This window comes from Helicoverpa armigera, chromosome 20, assembly GCF_030705265.1.
Source record: "Helicoverpa armigera isolate CAAS_96S chromosome 20, ASM3070526v1, whole genome shotgun sequence".
In the NCBI taxonomy this organism is placed as follows: domain Eukaryota; kingdom Metazoa; phylum Arthropoda; class Insecta; order Lepidoptera; family Noctuidae; genus Helicoverpa; species Helicoverpa armigera.
The window spans coordinates 6,535,709-6,561,447 of record NC_087139.1 but is presented as its reverse complement, the minus strand read 5'-3'; the positions used below and the strand labels follow the sequence as shown (position 1 = coordinate 6,561,447).

General features: G+C 38.8%; 6 protein-coding genes across 7 annotated transcripts; 3 read left to right on the top strand and 3 right to left on the bottom strand.

The window, feature by feature from the left end:
* Nucleotide 1: 1 nt before the first annotated feature.
* On the bottom strand, nucleotides 2-2,516 carry LOC110373430 (RDS/peripherin-like protein xRDS35). The gene is made up of 6 exons (XM_021330699.3): nucleotides 2,268-2,516; nucleotides 1,795-1,951; nucleotides 1,442-1,616; nucleotides 995-1,115; nucleotides 606-713; nucleotides 2-434 (listed from the first exon to the last, which is right to left on the bottom strand). The coding sequence occupies exons 1-6, from the start codon at nucleotides 2,475-2,477 to the stop codon at nucleotides 150-152; spliced, it is 1,056 nt and encodes a 351-aa protein (XP_021186374.1). The 5' UTR covers nucleotides 2,478-2,516; the 3' UTR covers nucleotides 2-149.
* Nucleotides 2,517-2,858: 342 nt separating this feature from the next.
* On the top strand, nucleotides 2,859-8,054 carry LOC110373376 (peroxisomal ATPase PEX6). Its single transcript, XM_049848625.2, has 10 exons — nucleotides 2,859-4,105; nucleotides 4,187-4,294; nucleotides 4,567-4,700; nucleotides 4,887-5,382; nucleotides 5,455-5,622; nucleotides 5,707-5,853; nucleotides 6,270-6,428; nucleotides 6,707-6,869; nucleotides 7,300-7,439; nucleotides 7,770-8,054. The coding sequence occupies exons 1-10, from the start codon at nucleotides 3,007-3,009 to the stop codon at nucleotides 7,907-7,909; spliced, it is 2,754 nt and encodes a 917-aa protein (XP_049704582.2). The 5' UTR covers nucleotides 2,859-3,006; the 3' UTR covers nucleotides 7,910-8,054.
* A 793-nt stretch (nucleotides 8,055-8,847) lies between these two features.
* On the top strand, nucleotides 8,848-10,320 carry Rps25 (Ribosomal protein S25). Its single transcript, XM_021330676.3, has 4 exons — nucleotides 8,848-8,911; nucleotides 9,131-9,223; nucleotides 9,576-9,759; nucleotides 10,199-10,320. The coding sequence occupies exons 1-4, from the start codon at nucleotides 8,909-8,911 to the stop codon at nucleotides 10,276-10,278; spliced, it is 360 nt and encodes a 119-aa protein (XP_021186351.1). The 5' UTR covers nucleotides 8,848-8,908; the 3' UTR covers nucleotides 10,279-10,320.
* Nucleotides 10,319-17,339, bottom strand: LOC110373410 (uncharacterized). Its single transcript, XM_021330677.3, has 17 exons — nucleotides 16,896-17,339; nucleotides 16,353-16,466; nucleotides 15,898-15,968; nucleotides 15,531-15,818; nucleotides 15,141-15,303; nucleotides 14,751-14,906; nucleotides 14,468-14,604; nucleotides 14,047-14,272; nucleotides 13,035-13,139; nucleotides 12,879-12,949; nucleotides 12,565-12,697; nucleotides 12,321-12,472; nucleotides 12,071-12,233; nucleotides 11,783-11,938; nucleotides 11,303-11,439; nucleotides 10,835-11,060; nucleotides 10,319-10,560 (listed from the first exon to the last, which is right to left on the bottom strand). The coding sequence occupies exons 1-17, from the start codon at nucleotides 16,980-16,982 to the stop codon at nucleotides 10,429-10,431; spliced, it is 2,517 nt and encodes an 838-aa protein (XP_021186352.3). The 5' UTR covers nucleotides 16,983-17,339; the 3' UTR covers nucleotides 10,319-10,428.
* Nucleotides 17,340-17,493: 154 nt separating this feature from the next.
* LOC110373407 (L-threonine ammonia-lyase) lies at nucleotides 17,494-25,364 on the top strand. 2 transcript variants are annotated; one of them, XM_021330674.3, is made up of 9 exons: nucleotides 17,494-17,535; nucleotides 19,815-19,928; nucleotides 20,450-20,520; nucleotides 20,794-21,081; nucleotides 21,417-21,579; nucleotides 23,227-23,382; nucleotides 24,138-24,274; nucleotides 24,360-24,585; nucleotides 24,728-25,364. In XM_021330674.3, exons 1-9 carry the CDS (start codon nucleotides 17,509-17,511, stop codon nucleotides 24,878-24,880), a joined length of 1,335 nt encoding a protein of 444 aa, XP_021186349.1. In that variant the 5' UTR covers nucleotides 17,494-17,508; the 3' UTR covers nucleotides 24,881-25,364. The 2 variants fall into 2 exon arrangements, with proteins under 2 accessions (XP_021186349.1, XP_021186348.1); XM_021330673.3 differs by lacking the exon at nucleotides 17,494-17,535 and adding an exon at nucleotides 19,413-19,550.
* Nucleotides 17,597-18,583, bottom strand: LOC110373408 (DNA-directed RNA polymerase II subunit RPB3). The gene has a single exon (XM_021330675.3). The coding sequence runs from the start codon at nucleotides 18,467-18,469 to the stop codon at nucleotides 17,642-17,644; it is 828 nt and encodes a 275-aa protein (XP_021186350.3). The 5' UTR covers nucleotides 18,470-18,583; the 3' UTR covers nucleotides 17,597-17,641.
* Nucleotides 25,365-25,739: the final 375 nt, after the last annotated feature.

Sequence of the window (25,739 nt, the reverse complement as noted above, 5' to 3'; positions counted from 1 at the left end):
AAAAACTCTGATCATATTTAGGCAATTTTCAAATTACGTTTCCTTCTTTGCTCCTTCAATTTGCCTTCTAGATTCCATATCCATGGAAACTGTGCTAAGATATTCGCTCTAATTAAAATCTGTACTGTAATTAAAATCTGTTGTTCTACTCATTCATAAATTGGCTTCAGAAGCTCATCGGAACTGTTGACATCCGAGCCAGATGAGGTCAAGTATCGTTTCTTGCCACGTCTGTATGAGACAGAAACCCAATGAAGCGTCCGGGCTTGTCGAAACTTCTTCTTTTTAAAGACTTTCTTCCGAACAGGGCTTTTCAGTGGCTCCGTATCGGTTAGGGAGCGAAGGAGGTAGGCTTTGCAAACTATTTGGTTGCCAACATGCAACCCACTCCTATATGCTGTATGGAGATATCTCACTGCTATAACTTGTATTATCTGAATAAAAAACATTTACTGTAGGAACTATTTGGTTAACTAGTTTCGACTAACCGGTGTACCTAAACAAACTTCCGGCACTTTCATAAAATATACCTACGTAAATCGTAGATTACTAAGGTTCTGAATGGCTTCATGAATAAATCACAATATTACGTTACATTAACATACCATTGCTATTATAATGAGTGCCATCACGGCATTGAACCGCCACGACACCAACATCATTTCGCTGATCAGCTTTTCTTCACATCCGGCCTCCCATATTGTTATTTGTGTCTGGAAATGTAAGCGATATGGTAAGTACGTATAGGTATATATTTATTGTAATAGGCAGAGCTTGAATGTCATACATAACAGTCGCAGTCATATTCAACTCATAGCGTTGGAATAGTCCGCAATAAGTATCGAATTAGAGGCGATTTAAACCACTTACATGTCTAACATTGCCAGTAAGCAGGTTCAGCTTACCAGCTAGGTCTGAGGCTGAGGCCCCTGACAAGGTTCAAAGTTGCAATGGAAGGCCTCGATAGCAAATCGAAATATCTTGGTAAACTAACCGAAGGATTATACTTGTAAATAGTGCCCATTTGCGTCACGCCGTGGTGAATGCAAGGGTACAGTTCTTCTGTTGAGCAGCAGCTGTACGGGACGTTGTCTGACACGAACTTGTGGTTTGAGCTGTTAAAAATTGAACATCATTCAGATAGGTACCATGGTCAACTAGATGCATTGATTTTGTTCACTTTATCGCTGCTGTTATATTATACTCTCTTGGGCCTCCAACTGACAGAGAAACGTTACCCTTCGCCCCTGGTGTAAAAATTAGATGAGCAAATTACAACGGAGTAATGACTCAGGTTCGCGAAGCCCCAAGATCCTCGGGAGCTACGTATAGAATACGGGGTCCTGAACAGGAACGTGAACGTTGGATAAGAGAAACGCTATAACTACATACCTAACATTTTTGCCAATCCTCTGCTAGACACGAATTATACAATACTCACAAGGTTTTAGTATCGATATTCTCCCCGTTCATATACCAGGGGATGTAGAACCATTCCTGAAAATTGACTCGGCCACAACAATGAAACCTCGTCTGTAGTCTATCTATAGCCACCTTTGATGGTAAATGGCTCGAATATCTGAGCATGGCCTTAGTTATTCCACCTTTTATCTTAGCTGCAACAATATTTGTGTGATATGATAAAACTTCATAGGTAAGTACTACGTAGGCAGATGTAGGTACCTACCATTTACCAAAACTTACTTCAGGGTTACTTTCGTAAACACATTATTATTATGTTAATGACTTGATTGGTATCTACAAAATAAATTATAATAAATACAAATAAGAAACCTCGTATTATAGTCGACTGAAGTCCAGAGTAAAACATGATTGCAAGAAAAATGATGATCATTATTATGAGCGCCCAAACATAGTAGAAGAGGCCGTTCGTTACGTCATATTCTCTCTTAGGTAAACCAGCTTTGAATAACTGGTACAAGCCATACAACTGGGAAAACACAAAATCAATGAGTGTTTAGTCGTAAGTATGATTAACGGTTAACAACGAAATCTGATGTATGCTACCCGCCCACTCCCCAAGCCATGGTCGATTGCATACAAGTGTAGATACCTACATCTAGACACACTTGCCTACTTACCACGAATAAGTTCTTGAAATAACTGAGTAATAAAATAAAATAAATAGCCGAATCATAATTTCAGTTTAAAATAACCGTCCATCCAGGTTGTACGCGGTTATTGCATAAAGAATCTTTGAATACTTTGATGTCATAGGCAGATCAACAGTAGAGTCAGGAAGATACCTCAATTACTACTGCAATAACAGATCCACAAGCTATAATCACAGGTATAGCGTTGCCGTCAGGCCAGCACACAAGATCCAGTAGAGTTCCCTCTTCACTGCGAATTCCTTCTGATGTGTTGACCAACCATATAAGATAGAATATTACTACAGGCATGCACGCCATCATAAGCATTCTTATATTGTTGAAAGAAGCCCATGTTAAATACATTTACTGCTACTTCTCTCACTATTTCCTATGAATCTACTCCACAGGTCATACATCCAAATCAATCAATATTTTTTGTCAAAATTGATGGCTTCATGCCAAAATTCTAACACGGTTTTTCCTTCAGGTTTACCTATTTATTATAATTATAAAAAAGGTAACTAGTAATTATTTGAAGCTTCACTGTCCTTTCCAGTCTAGTTAACCATTGTTTTTATACACGTCCTAGGCACCAGGCTTGATCTCGGTCCGATATGGGCCCAACGGACGAACAACCCCCGCTCATAAACTTTAGGGCCCGATGGTGTTAATGTTTACGATATTTTATCTGTATGTGTTTATTGTTCCTACTGTCAGCGTCAGCTGCCACTGTCAATCAGTCAGTGTCAAATTGTTGACATTGTTATCATTGATTCGACAAAAAATGAGTGAGAGATTTTAAATCGAAATAAAATATATTTTATGTATTATTTTTCTTTATTTTTTTCGTTTAGACACAGAGGACAATTACACAAAAGCGGTCTAAGTTACTATGAATGAACAAACATCTCGGAAACTATGGGTGTTAAAGTTTTGTTTAAAAGTTGTCTATCCAAAGTACAACTACTACTACTTCCTCGTATTTCTCGCGATAAAGTATAGAATTTGGTGCCAAAGGAGAAATTCTGATCGCGAAGACATGGATACATTTGAAGTGAAAACAATTCCTTCGCACTTAGTTAAATCTCTCATTACAGAAAGATTGGAAGAGAATTTACCAGTTCTTATAGATAAATGTATTGTCATATCTAAAGAACAATTTATACAGCTAGGCAGTGAAAACTTATTCTACTTAGATAATGGTGTACTCTGGGTTGCATTAAAGTTAGCTCCAGAAGAGAGAAGAAAGCACAGAGAAAAGAAAAATGGCAACAAAGAAATTCAGTTTAATCTTCACTTCATGACATCAGAACTACATAAAAAGCTATGGGCTGACACAGCACAAACTAGTGTTGACAATATCAGAATTGTTCCAATAGTTGGTTCTAAACATGTTTCAGAAAATATAGCATTTACTAATGAAAATGAGTTCTATAACATTTTATCGTGTTTTGGCCTGAGTGCGTGTAGAGACTTCTGTGTAACATTCCATCCAGTGCCCAATTTAGATAGTTCACCCAAAATAGCTGCAGCAGCTGAAGTGAGCCTCATAGTGAATGACTATGACTTAGCCAATGACTTTATTAAGGAGGTTTTGAGCAATCACTTTGAAATACCTAAGCTAGTGAGCACAAATGACATATTTAGCATAGACCTGACACCAGAGACAACTGCAAAGTATCATTATAAGTATTTAGATTTAGTACAATCAACTGGACGTCTTTACTTTAAATGTAAGAAGCTTTGTAGTGATGTCGCTGAAATAAATACTGAAGCCAAAAACAAACTAGTGCAAGCATTTTTCATAGTAAAAGGTGTAACTCAATTAACTTTAGGAGAGAATGTACATAGTCTAAAACCAAAGGATGAGTTCTTCAAGCCACAACTAAATGAAGGCCTCAAAAATATATTGGCATTGTGCCCAACTGGGTTGAGACAAAAGTTTGAGCAGTTACAGGATACAATACAACCATTCTTAACTGGAGAAATGGGTAAGGTTTTAATATACCTTGTTATTGTATAAAAATATTAATGAGTACCATATTTATTCCAATTTATTTACAACATTCCAGATGATTTATTGTCTTCAATGAGTTCACCCATTATTCCTATGCTGCTCCTGACTGGGTCAATTGGATCAGGCAGGCATTTACTTGTCAAACTATTAGCCAAATATAATGGTGAGTTGGAAACAGTTCACTATGAAATATATTTAAATAAACTAATAAGTGGACCCCAAAATCTATGTTAGTAGACAGACAAACAGGCAGTACCACCTACTGGGTCCAATTGTGTTTACAAGTTAACCAAGAATCCACTGAAAAAAGATACAATTCTGACCTATTTGGTCCCACTTTTTTAGGAGAAATTTTTGGACAGACACATAAAGAGAAGTTATCAAAGCAGCATAAAAAATCATATATTGTAAAATTTAAATTGATGCATGTTCCAGGAATGAACTTGCTCCCAATAGACTGCAATGCTCTCCAGAGTTCTACAGCCAAACAGACAGAGAGCAAGATCAACTCCACTGTGCAGAAGGCAAAAGCAGCTGCCCCTGTTATTGTGGTGCTAGATAACTTTGAGGTAGTCACTTTATTCATACTTCTTGCTTTTCCAATTTCTTAAAGCAAAGCACCTAAACTTTTATAAGGTATACTTTCAATCTTAAGCCGGATTCTGCGAGGCGCGGGTCGCACCACAGACATGCGCTGCTTCGCGCTCGTGACATTTGCTTGTTTCCAAATTGTACCTTTAAACCTTTCTTTTTAGGTGTTTGCAGTTGATCCCGAAAATAATGAAGACTGTAGAGTTTTAGAATACTTCATGAACACAATCACAGATTTGTATCAAAATTATACGAAACACCCAATCATATTTATTGCAATAACAGAGAGACAGGATTTGAAGCCGAATGTATTGAGGATGTTTTTAGAAAAGTTCCATATACCCAGACTGAATGTGCAGCAGAGGTATGAGATGCTCGAGTGGTTTGCTACTGTCATGCAGCTCAACATTGATGGGGAGGAACAGTTATCGCCGAACCAGATAAGCACTGACAAAGAAATGGTTTACCTAAGTAAACCTTCTAGAGATGTGTTGCAGAGGGTAGCTGCGAAAACTGAAACATTTCTATATGGCGATTTAGATACGCTCCTGCATTTTGCAATACGAGAATCCTATTTGAAACAACACAATAGCTACAATCAGCTACCGCCTGCACCTAGCTTGCATTTAGTTGAAGAAGACGATTTTAATTCTGCTCTTGGTAAGGCAAGCTATAATATTTATTAAAATCCATTTATTTTTACTTTACTTACTTTTAAGCTTTTGTTGACAGAGTCCATTCGAGGCTTACAAAGTCAACATTTGGACGCCCCTAAAATCCCGAAGGTGTACTGGGAAGATATTGGCGGCCTAGAGCATCTTAAAAAGGAATTATTGAAGACTATAGAATTCCCTATAAAATATCCGCACTTATTCAAAAATTCAAGTTTGAAAAGATCAGGTAATTAAACTTTTTATTATGTATAAAGAATAAATGATAACAAGATTATTTATATATTTTTTGTAAAACCTCGTTATGTTTTAGGCATACTGCTATATGGTCCTCCGGGTTGTGGAAAAACTCTGGTAGCCAAAGCAGTGAGCACGGAGCTCAATGTGAGCTTCCTTAGTGTTAAGGGACCAGAACTACTCAACATGTACATAGGACAGTCTGAAGAAAATGTCAGGAAAGGTTAGTTCATATTGCACAACTAGATCATTATTGGCTTGAGTCTCTTATCAAACACAGAAGACCTAAGCATCAACTATAATCATCGGCAAGGATATTGAGCCCTGACCTTCACCTGCGCAGAAGTGATTTATTGGTTTATTGCCTTCTGTGTACAGTGCGCAAAGCGATCCCCACTCTTCCGCCGAGAGCTCATTATCCGTGCCGATAACTTTACTATATTACGTGGTGCATTCTTATTGCAGAAAATACTTCAGTTCAAGTTATTTTTATATGTTTTCCTATTAGCACAGTTGAAACTTGTATTCAAATAAATAGTTATATTTAACCAACAGAAAGGTTTTAATTAGACTACATAGATATTATTTTTTTATTTTTGCTCTTATATTATTTTATCTTATGTATGAGTGTGTGGTCAGTATTCGAGGCGGCACGAGCGTCATCGCCGTGCATCGTGTTCCTGGACGAGTTGGACGCGCTGGCTCCGCGACGCGGCGCGGCGGGCGACTCCGGCGGCGCCAGCGATCGCGTCGTCAGCCAACTGTTGGCTGAGCTCGACGGCGTCAGCTGCGGGGAAGGTTTGTTGTGTACTTGTGTAACTGGCTTGGGACTCCAAGTATTGGACCAACTAGTCCAAAAAACACGTAAGAAGTAGTGAAAGGTACACATAAGACGTTTTGGGGACTATCTGTTTTATGTACATTTTTGAGTCCATAAAAAAGAAGTAATTACGAAGCAATTCCCTCGGGATCCTTATCACTCGCAAATCAGTTATATAAATTATTAATGGCAATTAGGAATTATTCAAAATTCTCGCTCCAAGCTTACATTCATTTATAAAAAAAGTTATTTTCAGATGCAGATACGTCGAGTTTCGTGTTCATAATGGGCGCAACGAACCGGCCCGACCTGTTGGAACAGTCGCTGCTGCGTCCCGGCCGCCTCGACAAGCTCATATACGTGGGCCCCTACCACGGAGTGCAAGAGAAAACTGGTGTACTCAAAGCGCTTTGCAGAAAGTTAGTATAAATCATGGAGTCAGGCGTTACTTTGCGCAAATCCATGACGTTAAATTTGCGGAATTAACGCTAAACATCTTCCCTAACATTGAAAGTTCGTATTTTTGGATTAACAATTTATTTACTTAATTCAATAGACCTACCGACTAATCTGTTCAGTCCTGCGCTGCTAGCTTTCATTTGAGATTAATTGCTAAATGGCTTTCAAAACATTAGTTTCCATTCTGGTACCTCCACAGCTAGCTCAGTAGGTCTGTAGAGATTTTTGCCTTTCTTCTTCTTCTTCTTCTTTAGTCGGTCCCTCACTCGTTGAGGATCGTGATTTTGCCTTTACCGTCCTATTATTTAGCGATACACCCTTAACCACTTAATTCTCTGTTACGGCATATGCTATATTTTGTGCTAAATATTTAAATATTTCTTTGTTAAGCTACAAGTTACGTGACGAAGTGGACTTGGAGTCAGTGGCGGCGGCTCTGCCGGACAGCTGTACGGGCGCCGATCTGTTGCAAGTGGTGTCCACCGCGCGTTCTGCTGCCGTCCGCGCGCTCGTCGCTAAGTTACATGCTGGTATGTTACAAATTAAGTCTACGATCATCATCATCAGCCTATCGCAGTCCACTGCTGGACATAGGCCTCTCCAAGTGCACGCCACTGAGATCGATTTTCGGCTTCTCGCATCCAGCTCCTGCCAGCCTACCAGTCTACGATATCTATACAAAACAAATCAGCTCAATAGTAGTTCGGATCTTCAACTTATGTACAAAGTGTGCATAATGCTGAGTAGGTAAAGAACCCAAACAAATTTTATTGCTTCTTTTTCTAAGAGGTAAGGTTAGTACTTTACGTCTTCCCTTCAAAGCACTGATTTTGAGATTCTTAACTACGTTTTCGTTTCAGGTGCCGTAAAAGAAAGTGACCTTAGCCCTGATTCTGTTATCCTAGGAGTTTCAGAATTGCTTCATGCGGTAGAATCATTCAGATCGTCAGTAACTGAAGAAGAATTATCCTACTATGAATCATTAAGGTCACAAATGTAAAAATTAAATTCTAGTCTATAAATATGTAAAAGGAGGATTGTGATTATATAAAATTATTTATTAATTTAATAATTTGGTTTTGAACCATGGACTGAGGTGTAAAAAATGGGCGCTTCTAAAAATTAAAGCTTTTGTTTTTTTATAATTTGGTACTTTTTATGAACATTATCCTATCACGACGATGACCAGTAAACGACTTCCATGACCTATTTCCTCCCTGTTGCTGCCTGGTGCTGAAAAGTTTGTGATCGCATCCACGCTCGCACACAAGAAAAAACTTTTTTTAAAACAAAGTAATACCCACAAAAACCTATTGGGGAATCGTAATCTCAATTTCATTTGAAGAATTTGATGTGTGAGGTGAGGGTAATGACCTGAGTTAGGCGATGCCTTATAGAGCAAAAATGCTCTAAGGTAAATGGATTTACGATACATTATTTGTAAATCTGTATTTTTAACAGAAAAGTTGTCATCGTCGTCTCAGCCTAAGAACGTCCGATGCTGGACAATGGCCTCACCATTTCCATTTGTGTGCCCATACTCACTACTTAAGCTCTAGAGACGCAGCCGCCCATCAAAACAGAAAAGTTGAGATTATTATTGGCATTTTTATCGTTTCTATAAATATATAATCTTTTTGTACTGTTTGCACACCATATTTTTCTTCTTTTTGTGAACGCGTCACTAAATTTTTTTGATTATTGGAACGCATTAACACGTTTGGAAACCAAAACCTTGCTAAGTGTCTGTAAAAAAAACTAAATTTCATTACATTAAATTATTTAATTAAGTTGCTAAATAATAACTATTATGTAATTTTGATTTAAGCAGTAAAACTAAAACCCAGATAAATTAAAAAACACACCAATCGCTATCGCGGAAATGTGAACATTTCCTGTCATTTTGTCTATGATATTTTTTAACTTGGGTTTCTGAACGTAGACGTCAAAACGGACCGACTCATAGACAACATTCTTCAACCTTCTTTCCGGTTTCAAGATGGTGAGTGAATAAGCTGCCGCTTTTATTCTTTTAGTTTTTCATTGGAAAATTAGTGAATTCGTCATCTATCGATATAATAACTATCAATTTTAAAGCCTTAAATATTGTTTAATGAAATTTAGAGTCAGTTTGTGTCAACGGGAAAATTAATCCCCAAGCCGTGGGGATGTGTGGACCTCGTGGCGTGGATTGTTGTCAACAATGTTTTTGTAATTCCAGCCGCCCAAGAAGGACACTAAGGCTTCGGCCAAGCAGCCCCAGAAAACACAGAAGAAGAAGGAGGGATCCGGTGGCGGTAAAGCCAAGAAGAAGGTAAACACTTGTTACTAATAAAGTTAGGTTATGTATGCGTGCTAAGTTCAATACAATCCTATCTTACCGGAATAATTAAATGCAGCGATATTTTCTAACGAATCTAAACTAAAAACAGTGTGCAATTACTAAAACTTGTACTATATCCGAAATCGCCAGTTCGTAAATTGTCCCAAGCAGTGAAGTGAAGAAACAAGGTGTTCCAAATGATTATAATACCCATACTTGAACTCTGTGAGAGTAAAAACTGATATATTGAGGCTGATGGCTACACCTTGCCCCTTAAACTAAAACTATTATAAGAACAGACAAATGCATGTGTCACTCACACCTTTTTTTTTTCACATTGCAGAAGTGGTCCAAAGGAAAAGTTCGTGACAAGTTGAACAACCAGGTGTTGTTTGACAAGCCTACCTACGAGAAACTGTACAAGGAAGTGCCCCAGTACAAACTGATCACACCCGCCGTTGTCTCTGAAAGATTGAAGGTCCGAGGCTCCCTTGCCAGACGGGCACTCATCGAGCTTAGAGAAAAAGGTATTTAGTTTGCTTTATTTAATTAGTGATCGCCTTTTGGATTTGTTTTACTCTTATATAGTGGATATTGGGCCTACAAGGCTAACTAAAATAAACTAAAAACCATTTAATTTTGGTATAATTTCTACATCGTTTTGTCACAGTCAAATTGTTTTTTAAGTGAATTCATATGCAACGCACCTATAGTCATCATCTTGAAATGAATTAATTTCTTTTATGTGCTAAGGATGTTTCATGATTTACTTATTTGTAATTTTTACTGCAAGTAGTGGAAAATAGGGAAAACCTGCCTGATAATTTAATAATGTTAATGTTATGATGTTCCTCTTTTCTAGACAAACCATGACAGTTAAAACTGATATATTGAGTCTGAACTACTAATAAATATTTAAGTATCCTATGTATGTAGCATGTGCTTAATACTTTAATTTTGTTTCAGGTTTAATCAAACAGGTAGTCCAGCATCACGGACAGGTGATCTACACTAGGGCCACCAAGGGTGATGACCCTGTCGCATAAGATTATGTATAAGTAAAAAACAATAAAAAAAAATCTACAAAACGTTTTAGTTTCATTTTATTTACCTTTTGATTTTCACTTCATTACAAAAAAAAAATACACAACTAGCAAACAATATTTCAAAATATACACACTCAATTGTGATTTTTTTCATCGCACAAAAACTTTGTGTTTGTCATCAAGGTCAATGACTGCAAACCTGGCAGTAGGATACAGATCTCGCAGGCGATCTTTTAAACCAGACGCGTGCTCCTCATTCGATGTCTCAACCACCACATTGGCCTGAAACCAGCACAAATTGTAATCATGAGCTAGAAATTTAATTTTAGTTATTTGTTTTTTTTTGCCATTGATATTTCAAAAATTCTAGTACATATATAGGAATCATTCTGATCGCGTCTTGTGGTTGCCTGCCCGCAGTTGACAACTTTTTGTTCTCATATTACATTCGATGACAATGGCGATTGCCGTTGCCGCCAATATAGATTGCAATTTGGCTAGTCACAAATAGACAATTTAACAGGATTTTCCAAAAGTAAGCCAAAATCATAAATACCCAGGTGGTTCCGACATCGCTGTGCACCCACACCTGCTCTGTAACCAAGCTCTTGAGCACGGCGCTCTCTTCGGAGATGGTCTTGGCGAGCTGTTCGAGACCGCCGCGGTGGTCGAGGATCGGCACTGCGAACCTCATGAGCCGCCCGCTGGAGCCCAGCCCGCGTTGTATCGTGCGCGACAGTCTCCCGGAGTCAATGTTACCACCGCTTACTATGCACACCGCCCTGTTTTAAATATAATTTTCAGCTCATACTAATGTGATTGGATAGGTAAGTAACCATTATTATGTACAATGTATTACGCTCCTTCAGAAATAAATAGACGAGTCTGTAAAATGATGCTTAGCTGCACAGTGGACTTATAAAAAAAAAACCTGCGCAGCTAGTGAACCTATTTGGGTTTTATGGGGTCTTTAAGGATTTGATATTTTTTAGAAGACATTGTTCTTTCCTGTATAGACTCATACCGTTTTCCTCTCAGCTCAGGCACTAGTCCTTGCATGACTGCAGCGATGGCGCAAACACCAGCGCCGTCTGCTACTAGGCGCTCGCGTTCCAACATCGATATCAGCGCCCGAGCGATGTATAACTCGTCTACAACCAACTGCAATGTTAAAAAACAACTTATATAGGTACAGAAAAATAAAACGGATTATATAAGGTGACTGCTGTCCTCGGTTCGATTTCTGGGTTGAGCTGAAATCGCTTTGTGGGTTTTCAGAAACACATGCTTCCCTTCAGTATGTGTAGGTAGGTACTCTCCGATATTTAGGTATTCTAACTTGTGTAGTTTCTCCTTTTACTCCCTTATGTACCATCCTGTTTACTCCCTTATGTCATTTATTGCCTCTACATTTCCATACAAATTTTTATTTTCTAAAAAGACAATAAGGAAGAGTAGCCTACCTACCTAGGGACATCTTTATTCATTAGTGACCAAGCCTTACCATCCTGTCAAGTCTGCCTTTAAGAGTTACAAATGCATTCATCCCAACCGTGGAGGCGTTGAGCCCATCAGCGAGATTGGGTACCGGTGTCACTGTGACTGGTTGTCCGGCTTGCAGCGCCTTCATCATTTTCGGCACCTTTGAACACTCAGCTCCCTGGATTATAACAAAAACAAGGAATTTGTTTCATATGATTTCGTTAACCATAGTAAAATGAAACGGACTTTGGACTATGGGACAAATGCAAATTAGCTTCTTTGTAAAGTAGGTCGGAAATTATCAGCTCACATAAACAAGACAGGAGCACTTGAGTTTCTTGCAGGCGACGAGCACGCTCGCCAACAACCCTCCGGAGGCCACCGGCACGATCACGGCGTCGGCTTCAGGCAACTGCGTGATGATCTCCACTCCCAACGTCCCAAGACCCGCCATTACCAACGGATCATCCGAACTGAAACCATATAAGGATATTAATGAAGAACCTATATAAATCACGGTGTTCACCGAAGTTAAGCTGTTAATTGAATAAACTGTTTACTTAAGTAATATCTGGCGGTTGTCTCGGTGTACTTTCTTGGTGTACGCCATGACATCGTCAAGCGTTTCTCCACACAGGAGCACGTTGGCGCCAAGCTCCGAACACCGCTGTGCGAGCGCCGGCGGAGTGCGCTCCGGCATTACAACTGTCACCTGAATATTACGGGATAACCACTATCGTTACTAGGAAACTACTTTAAATAGACTAGCATTTATGACATCAATGGTCTGGTCTAGATACATACCGGCAGGCCGAGGGTGCCGCCGTGGTAAGCCGCCGCCAACGCCATGTTGCCGTTGGAGGGCACCATCACGCCGCGCTCGGTACCCTCTGCGCCGTACGCCAACAGCGCGTTGCGAACACCACGCTCAGCGCAACTAAATGCAAGAAAAATCAAGTAATGTGTTACCTTACGTTTATATTAGGTACCTTAATATACGTTTAATAATTGAGTTCATTTGCATCTCTAAACTTTGACTAAGTCATGCTACCAGGCCACCAGTGTTACTTTGTAAGAGTATCATGGTCTATATCTGTGTTACCAAGATCTCAGTTTACCTGCCAGTGTACTGTAAATTTTCACATTTCAGATAGATATTGTAGTCCATGTATTTACTGATTTTTGCTTCCTGAAAATATATGTAAGGTCAGGTTTGATAATTAGCTATCCCGTCATAATTTGTATCCAAAATATCCTGAAATAGCATCTCTTACACATAGTGGTGTATGTATTATGCCTCCTTCAATCCTTTCCGCTGCCTGCTTAATTTCAGAAAATGATAAAATGTGTGGACGATCATCCTTCAGGGGCTTGTCATTCTGAAATTAATCAATGGTTAGCATTTACATTACTTACACTATTTTACCTCGTCCAACGATTTTTGACTTACCATTTTGCGACCTGCAAGGAATAACTAGAATTTAGATTATTTATTTACTGAGTACGCTTGCGTTACTTATTTATTCATTTTTTCATTAATGCTCAGTTGACTTTATGAAACGTGACACAGATTCTTTCAGAGAGCAGTACAGAGTTTCTTACTAAAAAGGATTCATATGTGCCGAAATAGCCAGTGCACGAGTATGTGGGTAGGTCTTATAGGTATAAAGGTTCTCTATGTGATAATTGTTTTCAAATCCATTCCTATATTGATGATGATGATCAGAAAGGAGTTTACCCCTGAGCAGCCGCTGAACATGGAATTTCATTTGTTTGTTTTCGATAGTCACGCGAGCGTACCAGCATCAAAATGCATGATTATGCATTTCTCTTCTGAAAAACCTAAAGATCTATAAAAGAAGGTCAGCATATACATACCTTCACACCCATAAACATATGCAAAGATAAAAATTGATTGGTTTCAACATGAGGTCGATAAATCAACTAAATGAAACTCAGTTAATAATGCAGAATAGGGCTTTAATATAAATAATCAGGATGTTAATTTATTGTGTGTATAATATTGTATAGCTGGGATCATAATTTAGCCAGGTACAGGCACTGTTTAAGAACCAATTATAAACTATAACATAATAAAGTGTGAGTGTGGGTAGTCCTTCACCAACTTCTTCTCTAAATCCTTGGCGTGATGCATGTCACTCGTTTCTATCAGCATGTTCACCTGAAAGTAGCGTAACCAATATTTAATAAAGTGTACAATGTTCCAAGGAAAACATCTGGAGATATCCTACATGAGTGAATCTAGCGAATATGGGTAACTCGTACGGAAACAGTAAAAATATCACGTCTCATCCAAGCGCGTTCTGGCACAAAGCTCTTGACATCGGCGCCAGTGTCTGTGACTCTGGCCAGAAGCTTGGCCATGGCGCCAGGCACGTCGGGCAGTGCCACGCTGAACTTGACCAGCCGACCCTCGGCCGCCATGCCGCGGTCGATCACCCGTGACATCCGACTGCTGTTGATGTTGCCCCCCGACAGGACGCAGACAACGCTGAAACGAAAAAAATATCTGAGACCTTTCTCCCATTTATGGAATTCGGTAAAAAGCGACAAGCCGAGGTCAGTTCAAAATATTCTTTAACAGACTTTAACTGAGATCCCGCCCCTACAATGCTTTCCTACTGCCGGGTATCTATTGGTTCTTCTTTTATTCTACTGGTTCCCGGGCCTCCTATGTATTACTTACTTTTTACCGCGCAACTCCGGCACCTTCCCAGCCATGACCGCGGCGACAGGACAAGCGGCTGCTCCCTCCACTACCATTTTTTCGCGCTCCAGAATATTGATCATCGCACGTGAAATCCACACTTCATCAACTGTGATCTAAAAGCAGGTAAAAGAGGATGAATGGATGGACGAGGTAAGTGCCAAAATCTTTCACCAGGAACTCTCGCGTTCAATTTTGTTTGGTTCGTGCTCAAAAACCTATTTAATATTGATTGGTATTGCATAGTTCAATACCTACTAACCATTCTATCAAGGTACCCCCTGATAATATTAAAAGCGTTATTGCTGGCGATGGCACTGCAGAGGCTGTCGGCGATAGTCGGGTTCTGCTGAATCATGACTGGCTTCTTTTCTTGGAGTGCTCTAGTCATAGTAGGAGCAGCCGCACATTCCACGCCCTAGGAAAAAGGTTACGCTACTAAATCTGCATAATTTCTGTCTTTGATGGGTTCAGAAATTGATACTGAATAATGAAGTCTAGGGTTTAAGTGGTCACCCCACGGTAGAATAACACAGGGCTTCCAGTAAGATTAAGTGACTGAAAATTGTTGTCAGTCCTTTATTCGATACGCCCAGCTAAAGATTCAGTGGAATGATGGAGCTGGGTAGGAATTATGGCGAAAGATACGTACGTATATCAAGCAGTTAGGCTTCAGACTCTTGACAGCCAGCACGAGGCTCGCTACGAGACCGCCACTACCGACAGGACACAGGATGGCATCCATTTTATCCATCTGAGTCAGCAATTCTAGTCCCAGTGTGCCGTAACCCGCAATTAAGTCCAATCTATCTGACCTGCCAATTGCGGCAGCAGAGATTAGAACTTAAAATAGTTCGGCGTTTATGTGGTTATAGGTGGTCCTACCTACTACGACTAATGGGTTAGTTTACATACATCAAATCATAACTACGCACAAATACATTTTGTCTGTGAGGCATGTTTTAACAAAATTGTATTCTAAGAGTCCGTTGAGCAGGAAAAGCTTTGAAAACAGGGATATAAATATGTACTATGAATTTACCCGTGCACATAATTGGAGCCGATTTCGTCACAATAAGTGAGAGCATGTAGGCTGGCATCATTATGGTCATTGCCGTGCACTTTCACAATCGCAAAATTTTCCTTGTATCGATGCTTGTCAACGAGGGGACAATCCTTTGGCACGATCACATTGATGGGCACTGATTGTCGAAATCCGTAGTACGTCATCGCGAAGAGGTAGTTGCGACCCCCTGATACTGTGCAACCTTTGCTCTTGTCGGAAGGTGACATGCTGTATAGAACATTACAAGCCCCTCGCGCTTTAAAGCTAAAATGTTATTATATTTTAATAATTATTCAGTTGGGCTTCTATTTTATTGTTACTTACCTGTAACTTTCAAGCATACCTTCCTGTGTTCTGTAAATTTTCGCATTTCAAGAAAACATTGCAAAAGGTTCTTCCTATATGTTTAGCTTCCTAAAAAATTGACATAGTATTAAGTATTTTTATACCTTCATACATAAGGTCCCTAGCTAATTATAATAGAAAGGAACATCTAGAAGTCGCTCGGTCAACAAATCAATAATAGAAAAACAATGGAATGGAAAAGGATGGTAGGTAATTAGCATCGTTCATAATTAACAGACTACATAAAATGGTCGCTAATTATTAGCCGGATTAGGCCATAAAAATCTTAATAGGTACCTTTATACCTATGCTAATATGTAGGTAGCTCGCTATGTTTAGGTAGGCTGTAGTCTCTGACTGATTGGTATAATGCATTGATAAGTAGGTATAGTGGTCGGTTGGTTAAAACTCATCTGTAACGATGTATACCCATGAATAGATTTTGTAACTTACAATGATTGGAGTAAAAACCACGTCATTCTTGATTCTATTGTGAGCATCTTGTATATCCTGTAGTTTTAATTTAATTTTGCTTATGTTTTCCGGTTTTGATTTCTTATCGGTTTCCTAGGATATTAGAATATTGTTATTAATAATTTGACGCAATATTCCTCACGGCTTACGCAAACTGGTTTTGGTCCTGTGGTTGGAACGACTGAAACTCGAACACGCAAAGCCCAAAGCGCTGCCTGCGAACTCTGTTCGGGCTAGCGCAAACAAAACTGTACGGTGCTTCCCCACGTGTGGTAGGTAAAGATCTGAGTAATTCTAAAGTTTATCAATATCTTTCGCTACCAAGCTGTGTGGTAGGTAGAATATTATATAGCGCGCTGCTGTTGCACCACAAAGGTAAAAGTATAGTAAGTACGTACCTAATACTTTTAATTGAATGTCTGCAACTTAATTTTTTTCATAACTTAACCCTATCCATAGCTTGCATTTGCAGCTACACACTTGTCGCCACAACCACACACAAAATTCTTGCTCCTTACGTACCTCAATTGTATCATATTGTTTGGGAAAACTATCGCCGAGGATATTCCACGTCGGCAATGATGAGTCAGCTTCAACTCCTTGAGACATGTTTAAGAAGAACCCTGTCTAGTACAATTGTAAAAAATAATATAAAAATTATACGTTCTTTTATATTTTCCACCTTCATTTATTTTACAGTTCACAGTATTTTTTTTATCAATTTTTCTTTTTGTTGGTGTTGGATATACCTATCTAAATTCCAAATATTATTGAAGAGATGTCTTTTTTGACACACAGATGTCACATTTTCATTTTATTTTAAGGCATTATGAAGTTCTTCCTTGTCATAGAGGCAAAATAAGAATTTGTTTTCAAGATTCAGCAAAGTTTTGCAACTGTTAGATGTAATTACCGTGACTGTACGGAACATTTCACAAAATAAATGACTACACTGAACAAGTGTTGTTGTGCATGCTTTATGTACTGTTAAACATTAAAAATAATTACACTTTATGATGCAAGTGTCGCAGACTTGTTGATCACTTACCACTTGCAGTTGATTAATGTCGGTGAATGTAACTGCAGTATTCCAAGCGAAGGCCATTTTTGCTCAAATTAAGTAAAATATCAATCAATGGAGAAGTATATCCGAAATGCACAGGTATTTTACATCTTTTAATTCACATTTTTAACAAGTTGGTGGAGTAATGAAACACTGAGCATTCGAATGATTAAGTCTTTTTATTGATATTTACATTTGATTATATTTAATTAATAGCTAATGCATCATTTTGTGCTTCCTGAGCCAACTGTACTTGTAAATTAAGCAATTTATTCTTCAACACTATGATACCCATGAGGACAATATTTTCAGGTTTCAGTGCCCCCGATGACTCAACATTATAAAAAAACTTGTTAGGTTTGGCCTCCCAATTAAATTCTGCTTCATACTGATCTTCATCTAGTTCAGTGTGTTCACTTTTTGGCCACTCGTCAGGTTTAGGGTACAACGTATGTCTCATAATATTGTCAGGGTCATATTCAAAGGAAACTCCAGCGGTTGGGTTCCATTTAGCATGTTCTTTTCCAAAACCTTTCTTAGCATATGCTCTCAACTTCAACTCCTGTCCTTTCCGAAGCTTGATGATTAAAATCTCATCAGTTTCACCATAGTCGGCCTGGTCTTCATCCCTGTGCCGCGACGTCACAGGCACCACTCTCGGATCGCTCGACTTCAGGTCTGCTGTGGTAACGTGTCTAGTTTGATCTCCGGTGCATTTGACGTCCAGTGTGAACTCTACGCTGCATTCTGAACAGAAATCAGCGCACATACAATCTCGCGAATAACGTATCTTGTCAACTACATCATCGGAAATTAGTGGAATGAGACCGATGCGATGCGCCAAGAATTCGTCACTTAGAACAGTGGAATTTGCCTCAAGCTGCACCCAATCAATAGCCATTGTTGGGGTTTCTGCTATAAACACTCGTCTCATACTGTTAGCGACGCTAAGCTCGGTGTCTTCGACGACGAATTTTACATTATCGTCTGTCAATTCAGTGATGTGCACAGAAGGCTGATTGGCGTACGGCATCTTTGTTTCGAAACTCTTATTGTTGTTATAACTAAATTAGTTGTTATTTGTTTACAGCGCTGAATTGAATAAAAATAACCTCCCTCACAATCACAAACGCTAACAAACTTTGATTGACTGACTGACACTGACAATGACAACTAAGCTTAGCTGACAACTACTACTGTGACCATTTGGCTAGTGTTGCCAATAAAAATTTCTCAATTCCCCTCGTCCGCCGTGTCGTCAATTCCCCGAAATTCCCCACAATTTGTGGACCCCCAATACATTGTGGTTAGTAATTAGAAATTCTATACAGTAAGTTAGTTAGTGATTAGAAATGCAATAGTGTCTTTTGTATACTGTACCTATTGTGTTTAGTGTGTTTAACTATAATTATGTATGTAGTAGAGCTAAATCGTGGTAGCCACGCAGTCATACTTGAGTATGACGACTGCGTGGGTTCAATTCCAGGTCAGGCAAGTACCAATGCAACTTTTCTAAGTTTGTATGTACTTTCTAAGTATATCTTAGACACCAATGATTGTGTTTCGGATGGCACGAAAAACTGTAGGTCCCGGCTGTCATTGAACATCCATGGCAGTCGATCAATGTTTATTTCCTTTCTTTCTTTCTAAGAGATAAAAAATATACATTCTTAGCAGAGAAATTCTTTTTTTGGGAAGTCGTTTGAAAAGAGCGCGAGTGTAGAGACGATTTATTTATTTCTTTATGTTCTATTTAGGTTACGCGGAGCTCTGACAAAAAAATATTTAATGTACAGAGGTACAGAAATGTATGGTGTTTTGAATAGAAAATCAACAAATGAAATCTTATACCGACAAAAATAAATCTTCCAATACTTGCATTACCTATGTAATATTAGGACAAATATGGAGAGTAGGCATGAAACAACAGCTGTATAGGTTCCCAAATATTTTTTTATGAGGACCCTCGTCCTTATCAGACTTCAATATTAAACAAATGATAAATCATTCATTTTTCAAGTCTGCAGCATCGTAGTCGGTCGATTATACGTTGAACATAGTTAATTATTATCTACAAATCATCCTAAATGGAGCGTTATAAGTTTGAACCTGCAGTAAGTGCCTACTTAAATATAACAAACGTAGATAATATATGCCCACCTACTTACTGACCATTTCGTTGATAGACAAGGCATATTCCACCACGAGCATAGTTTCACCTTTAACCCTTATCTTATAATTATTAATGCTTTTATGAGCGATAACGCGTCGATACACTCATTCCTCAGACGAGAGCCAAGGGGAATCCAAGACTAACGAAGTATTAGATTTAATAATGTTATAGTAGTGTTATCAAATTTTTTACAATGGTGTTCCAGACGATCGAATATGATCCAATGTGCGACAAGGAGAAGCCACAAAAAATTTCATTCGAAGATGTCTCAGCTGCTGCTTTTAGGATCCATAGTCACATAATTAAAACGCCATGCGTGGTAAGTGAACAAGTTTTATAATCCTAGGTGCCCTTTGATATATAAGTATCCTATTCGTACTATTCAATTTGAAATTAGTCTAATCTCAAGAAAGAAATACTTATATGTAGCAACGCATGTATAAATGACGGAGAGAAAACAATCAGCATGCGAAGCGATAGTCTATTTATTTTGCTATTATGAAAATGAATTATAAAAAAAGAAAACATATTTTTTTACCATATATTTATATTTTAATTGTAATAAGAAACACTTAAAAATATAAAAATAGTGTGCCACCGGCGACATCGGGAATATGGTGCCATAAATGATACTCCGTCAGTTGCACAAAGCTCCATTAAAAGTTAATGCTTCATTAAATCTATTGCTGTCACTTTTTATCTTGTTGAAAAAGAAAGTGTCAGCAAGAGATTTAAAGAAGCTTTAACTTTAATGGAGCTTTGTGCAACTGACGGTACGTACCTATATAGGTTAGGTATCCAGATATTTCTGATGTAAGTAACGTTATTATCCTGTTGCAGAAATCTCACATGTCTACAACATTTGGAATGGATATATATCTCAAAAACGATTTTCTCCAACACACTGGAAGGTGAGATTATTTTTTAGTGCTTTATTATATTATCTACACAGTAGGTTCTTACAAGCAGTCACTAATAATATCGATTAATATATCAGTTTCTGTTTTTTCATATGATGAAACATTAGAAATTAGATATATAAGCCTACTCATAACAAAATCTTTTAGCCGTTGTTTCGGAATTAACTTACCTTGATCACCTCATACTTAATCGAATCAGTAACGTCCATTTGGTCTTACCTACTCTTCGTACCCTATTAGGCAACTATTCTAAATTATCCACAGTTTCAAAGAACGAGGTGCCCGAAACGCTTTGTTGTTGCTATCCAAGGATAATAAAACACGTGGCGTCATTTCTGCGTCTCTTGGGAACCACTCACAGGCTCTGAGCTACCATGCCAACAATCTGAACATCCCTGTTACGGTCGTGATGCCCAATGTAGCTCCGATCATGAAGATTCAGAAGTGCCGATCTTACGGCGCCAACGTTATTGTACAAGGACATGACATGAAGGAAGCTAAGTTTCACGCCATGAGTTTGGCTAAAGAGCGATCGCTAATTTACATTAATGGGTAAGTAATTCTAACTATTATGACTGTTAAAATAAGGCAAACTTAGTTCAAGTTTGCAAAAACTCTCCTAAAACCGTATTCTGTAGTTTAACAACATATTGGCCAATTTTGGAGAGGTGACGCCTACTATAAACTGTTGGGATACTTAGCGTGCAAACTGTTGTGTGACAGACATGTGTTGCTAGGGAGTTTGTTGCGCCACGTCTTCTTCCTTGCAAAAACACAGGAAGTGGGCAGTGAAGGGTGGGCGTTTAGACAGTCTTTTGTAAATTTTTGACGTTTGAAAAGTGCTGTTTTGCAGCCAAGTGTGAATAAACGATTTGATTTTGTCTCAGCTACGACCACCCTCACATCATGGCGGGTCAGGGCACGGTGGGGTTGGAGATCATAGAGCAGGTGCCAGACGTGGACGCCGTCATTGTGCCTGTGGGCGGCGGCGGCCTGCTCGCCGGTGTCGCCACCGCCATCAAACACCTCAAGCCTCACGTGCTTATCTACGTAAGTGAGCTTTTACAATATTTACACACGGAATTTATTAATATTTTATTTGGGATCCTCAAAAGATAAATTGTACTCGTCAAAATAAAATTCTAAGGCCCAACCAAGGCGACAACATAGATGTCGGTGTACCTAAAGGTTCTCTGTTTTATTTCTCGAAGCAGACGCAGAGAGAGATATTTTGCATAGGTAGATGCAATTTGTTTGATGCAAAGGTTATCTGACGGTCAATTCCTATTCAAGTAGTTCCTCGTAAATAAAGACGTAGAGTGTGACACAAAGACTATGTTATTGTCTAGAAATTCTCTGTTCATCTGTTTTGATGACCTTAATAGACCGTATCATTATAAGTGGCGCAAGACATCTATGTTAGGATAGATATGACAGTAACAATTTAAAATGGTGACCGATAAACATAAAATTATGTATGTAGCCATATAAATACATTAAATAAAAAAATAAGCGATTTGTAAACCAAAAAAAAAACACCAACGTGCTGAAATTACATTACATATTAGGTACCATGGCATGGTCCATCTGATCGGGAAACGATGTTTAATATTTTCAAAATATACAATATGGTGCCTATTTACATAAGTCTCACTTGTTAGGGTCATAACGACGCGTGCCTTCCAGCATCCGGGCAAAAGGTTAAAACGTTAGATAGGCACGTAGTTTTATCTTATAAATGAAAGATAAATATGCTAGCTACGATTGTTTCTAAGACTAAACATCGATGCTGTAGGTAACCCTTAAATATCACTATACTCCCATTTCGTTGTAATTAAATTATGTCAAAGGTCGAACAGATAAATCAAACGTTGACACATACACACTACACATACCTACATATATACTTACTTACCTAAAATGTATGTATAGTGCCTTGTCTCGTGGTTTATAATGTTTTGGCATAAACTACTCATGACTGGTCTAAATCGCTTTGATAAACGTTATCCGAAATCCCGCGCGTTCTGAAGACTGTTGGTTGAGTTGGTAGGCAGTTAAAATTTGTCACAATTTTGCTCAACAATTACCTGTTTACTCTTATCTTACTTGGTAAAAGTAATAATTTCTTCAACAATGGCTAATCATATACCAGGGTAAATAAAAAGATTTAAAGTAAGCGGGTACTTCCGCGTTGTAAAAATTACAGATAAGGCAAAAATAACACAACAACAAATCTAATAACACTTTCATTAGTTTAGCTAATTATTGGTACATATCATAATAAGATGACGCAACGAGGTTATCTTTTTGCACGGACTCGGCTGGAACCCTACAGATAAATTTAAAAATAACAAATGATCGTCTCTTCTGTCGCCATCGCTTAAATTGGATCAAAATTACGAAATGAAAATATGGTGATACATTGTGCTAAATGAATCATCAAATAAAGTGTATATCCAACGTTTGCCTGCAAGTTCATCCTAGAGGATAAAATAATTTCAGTCGTGCTTGGAATGGAACATCTTATACCCAAGAATATAAAAATGAATTGCTGTTCGTCCTAGTCTGACTAAAACTCGAGAATGGTTGGATCGATTTGGCTTATTTTATTATTTTAAAATGTTCGTAGAGGTCCAAGGAAGGTTTAAACGAAACGAAGTTTGTTGGGTCAGCTAGTTGTACATATTTTGTATCCAGGGCGCAGAGACGGAGAAGTGTCCGAGCATGGAGTACGCGATGAAGCACGACGAGCCCTCCAGCGTGGAGATCAAGTCGACGCTGGCAGACGGCCTGGCTGTGCCCACAGTCGGGTACAACGCCTTCGCCACCGTCAAGCATATTGTCGATAGATTGGTAAGTACAAATACATATTATGTACCTATTTACCTAATGCTAATGTAGGCAAGTGCACTAAAGATAAAGCAATCGTCAATGTTGGACCTACATAGAGCGACGCACTATTCATAACTTTCTTGTGCAGACGTTCCTCGATAGCTCTCTTTGATAGGTCGGTCGCAGTTTTCTTCCAACAATATACCAGCGCGCATTCGTACCTCATAATATACCTGATATCGTACCTGACTGAATGAATGCTTGCCCATCCACCATAAATTATGTTCGCCTTAGATTAGGTACATAATTTGAAAAATAACGGTACCTACATAGTTTTTTTCCGTCTCCCCGATTTACATACAATGTTGCATTCCTGTTTTGTTTAGTTAGTCACAAGGCTATAGGTATATGTATAACACAAACACATCAACGTAATACGCTAATCTATCGCCTCTATCGGATGATGAAAACGTCATACTTACGCAGTTCTCCTGTACTGCGTATGCGGTTTTTTAAGTAGAACTTCAATTACGCGTAGGAAAACTAGAAACTTATTTTTTTCACTGCCAATTTTTTTTTTATTAGAGCAATCGTACTTAATATTATATAAACAAATTTTTAACCTTTAACAACTTTTTAAACAACCGAAGCGAATTCGTGTTGTCAGAAGTGTCCATGGGTTCATGGCCTACTAATGTCAGAGTCAGCTAGGTGCTAATGATTGAGTTTTGGCCACGGCACTAGCCATCATGAATGACGAGGTTGTTTTTCTACAGATTACAGTGAACGAGGACTGGATAGCTCGCGCTATCTTGCATCTCATCGAGCAGGAGAAGTACGTGGTGGAGGGAGGGGGCGCTATCGGTGTGGCGGCCATCATGGCCGGCCTGGTGCCTGAGCTCGCTGGCAAGAAGTTAGTATAAAGAAATGCTAACGAAGCGGCCTGGCCAGTCAGATCCTCTTAGTCATGGAGTTTAAAAACTATGTTTATATTTCAGGGTTGTGTGCATCCTGTCGGGAGGTAACATCGACACAACGATCCTTGGCCGGTGCCTGGAGCGAGGGCTAGCCGCAGAGCAACGACTCGTGAAGTTCAAAGTGACGGTCAGCGACCGACCCGGCGGTATCGCAGAACTCTGCAAGCTTATCTCCTCTACCGGCGTCTCCATTAAGGATATCATACAAGAACGCGCTTGGGTTCATGGAGACATCTTTAGTGTTCGGGTAATCAGTTTATTCGATATTCTCAGTTACTCAGTCTTCTTTTTTTAGATCTAGAGTATTTTTAATGGATTCAAAACAAACTTGCCGCCTTGCACATTTCACCAGATATGACTAAAGGTGTTGTGGGAAACCAATGTTACAGGTGAAAGTGGTGTGTGAAACTCGTGGTCCCGAACACCTGGAGGAGTTGCGAGCAGTGATCGCCAACACGTACCGAGAGTGGGACTTCGCAGGAGAGTATGACAACTTCGCGCGCCGGAACAGCACTGAGTCACTTGACGACGTGTCACACTGAGACACTGCGTGTCGTGTCAGTACCCACACTGCACGGAGACCACTCAATGATGGTCTCATGCAGTCGTGGCCAAGCGATGAAGGATCCAGTGGGCCTGAAAGAAATAAATAAGTAAAGACATGAAAGATTTTATCACCCACTGGAAGAAATGTATTTACTACTAGGGTTTTTTTGTATGTCATATTTTTTCTTGGATTCACCAATTTAGTATATAAGATATTTAATAAATCTGTGATAGATTCTATATAAATTTAACTAATGACATTATTAGTTGGTAAAATGTATAATAATTATTTGGGTGTACTGAACAAGAAAGGGCCACCGAAGGAAGAGATGTAGGTAGCATAGAATTGAATATTGTGAGGACGAGTCGAATCTGTCTTAAAATAAGTTAGCAATGCTAATCATATTATGTTACAGCATAATATTTTTCTGGACATTTTGTAAAAAAAACACTTATTTTAATTAAAAATAAAGTTCTTCATTCAGTTTTTTTATTCATCCTGCAAGTTGGCCTGAAGCTCCTATAACGCATAGTTATAACATGATGCTAGTTAATGAGATGAATTTCTCAATTTGACAGCAGTTTTTAACGGCAGAGAACCTGTGCCTCAAAACAGTTTCATGAAGGCAGGTACTTATTTGAATTTGCCATTGCTGAGCGTAAATAGCAATCTTGCAGTAGAAACCTAGACTTGTGGGTTACAATAACATAGAGGGCTATGTTACTCGTCCTCTGGGAAAGGGTTCCCAGAGTTACGAGTGAAGACCTTAATGATGATAGACGCGTAGAGGTCGATACAAAGGTAGTCGAAGTGGTGAAGGTAAGTGGTTGTGAACTCTAATGGCTAAGATCAAT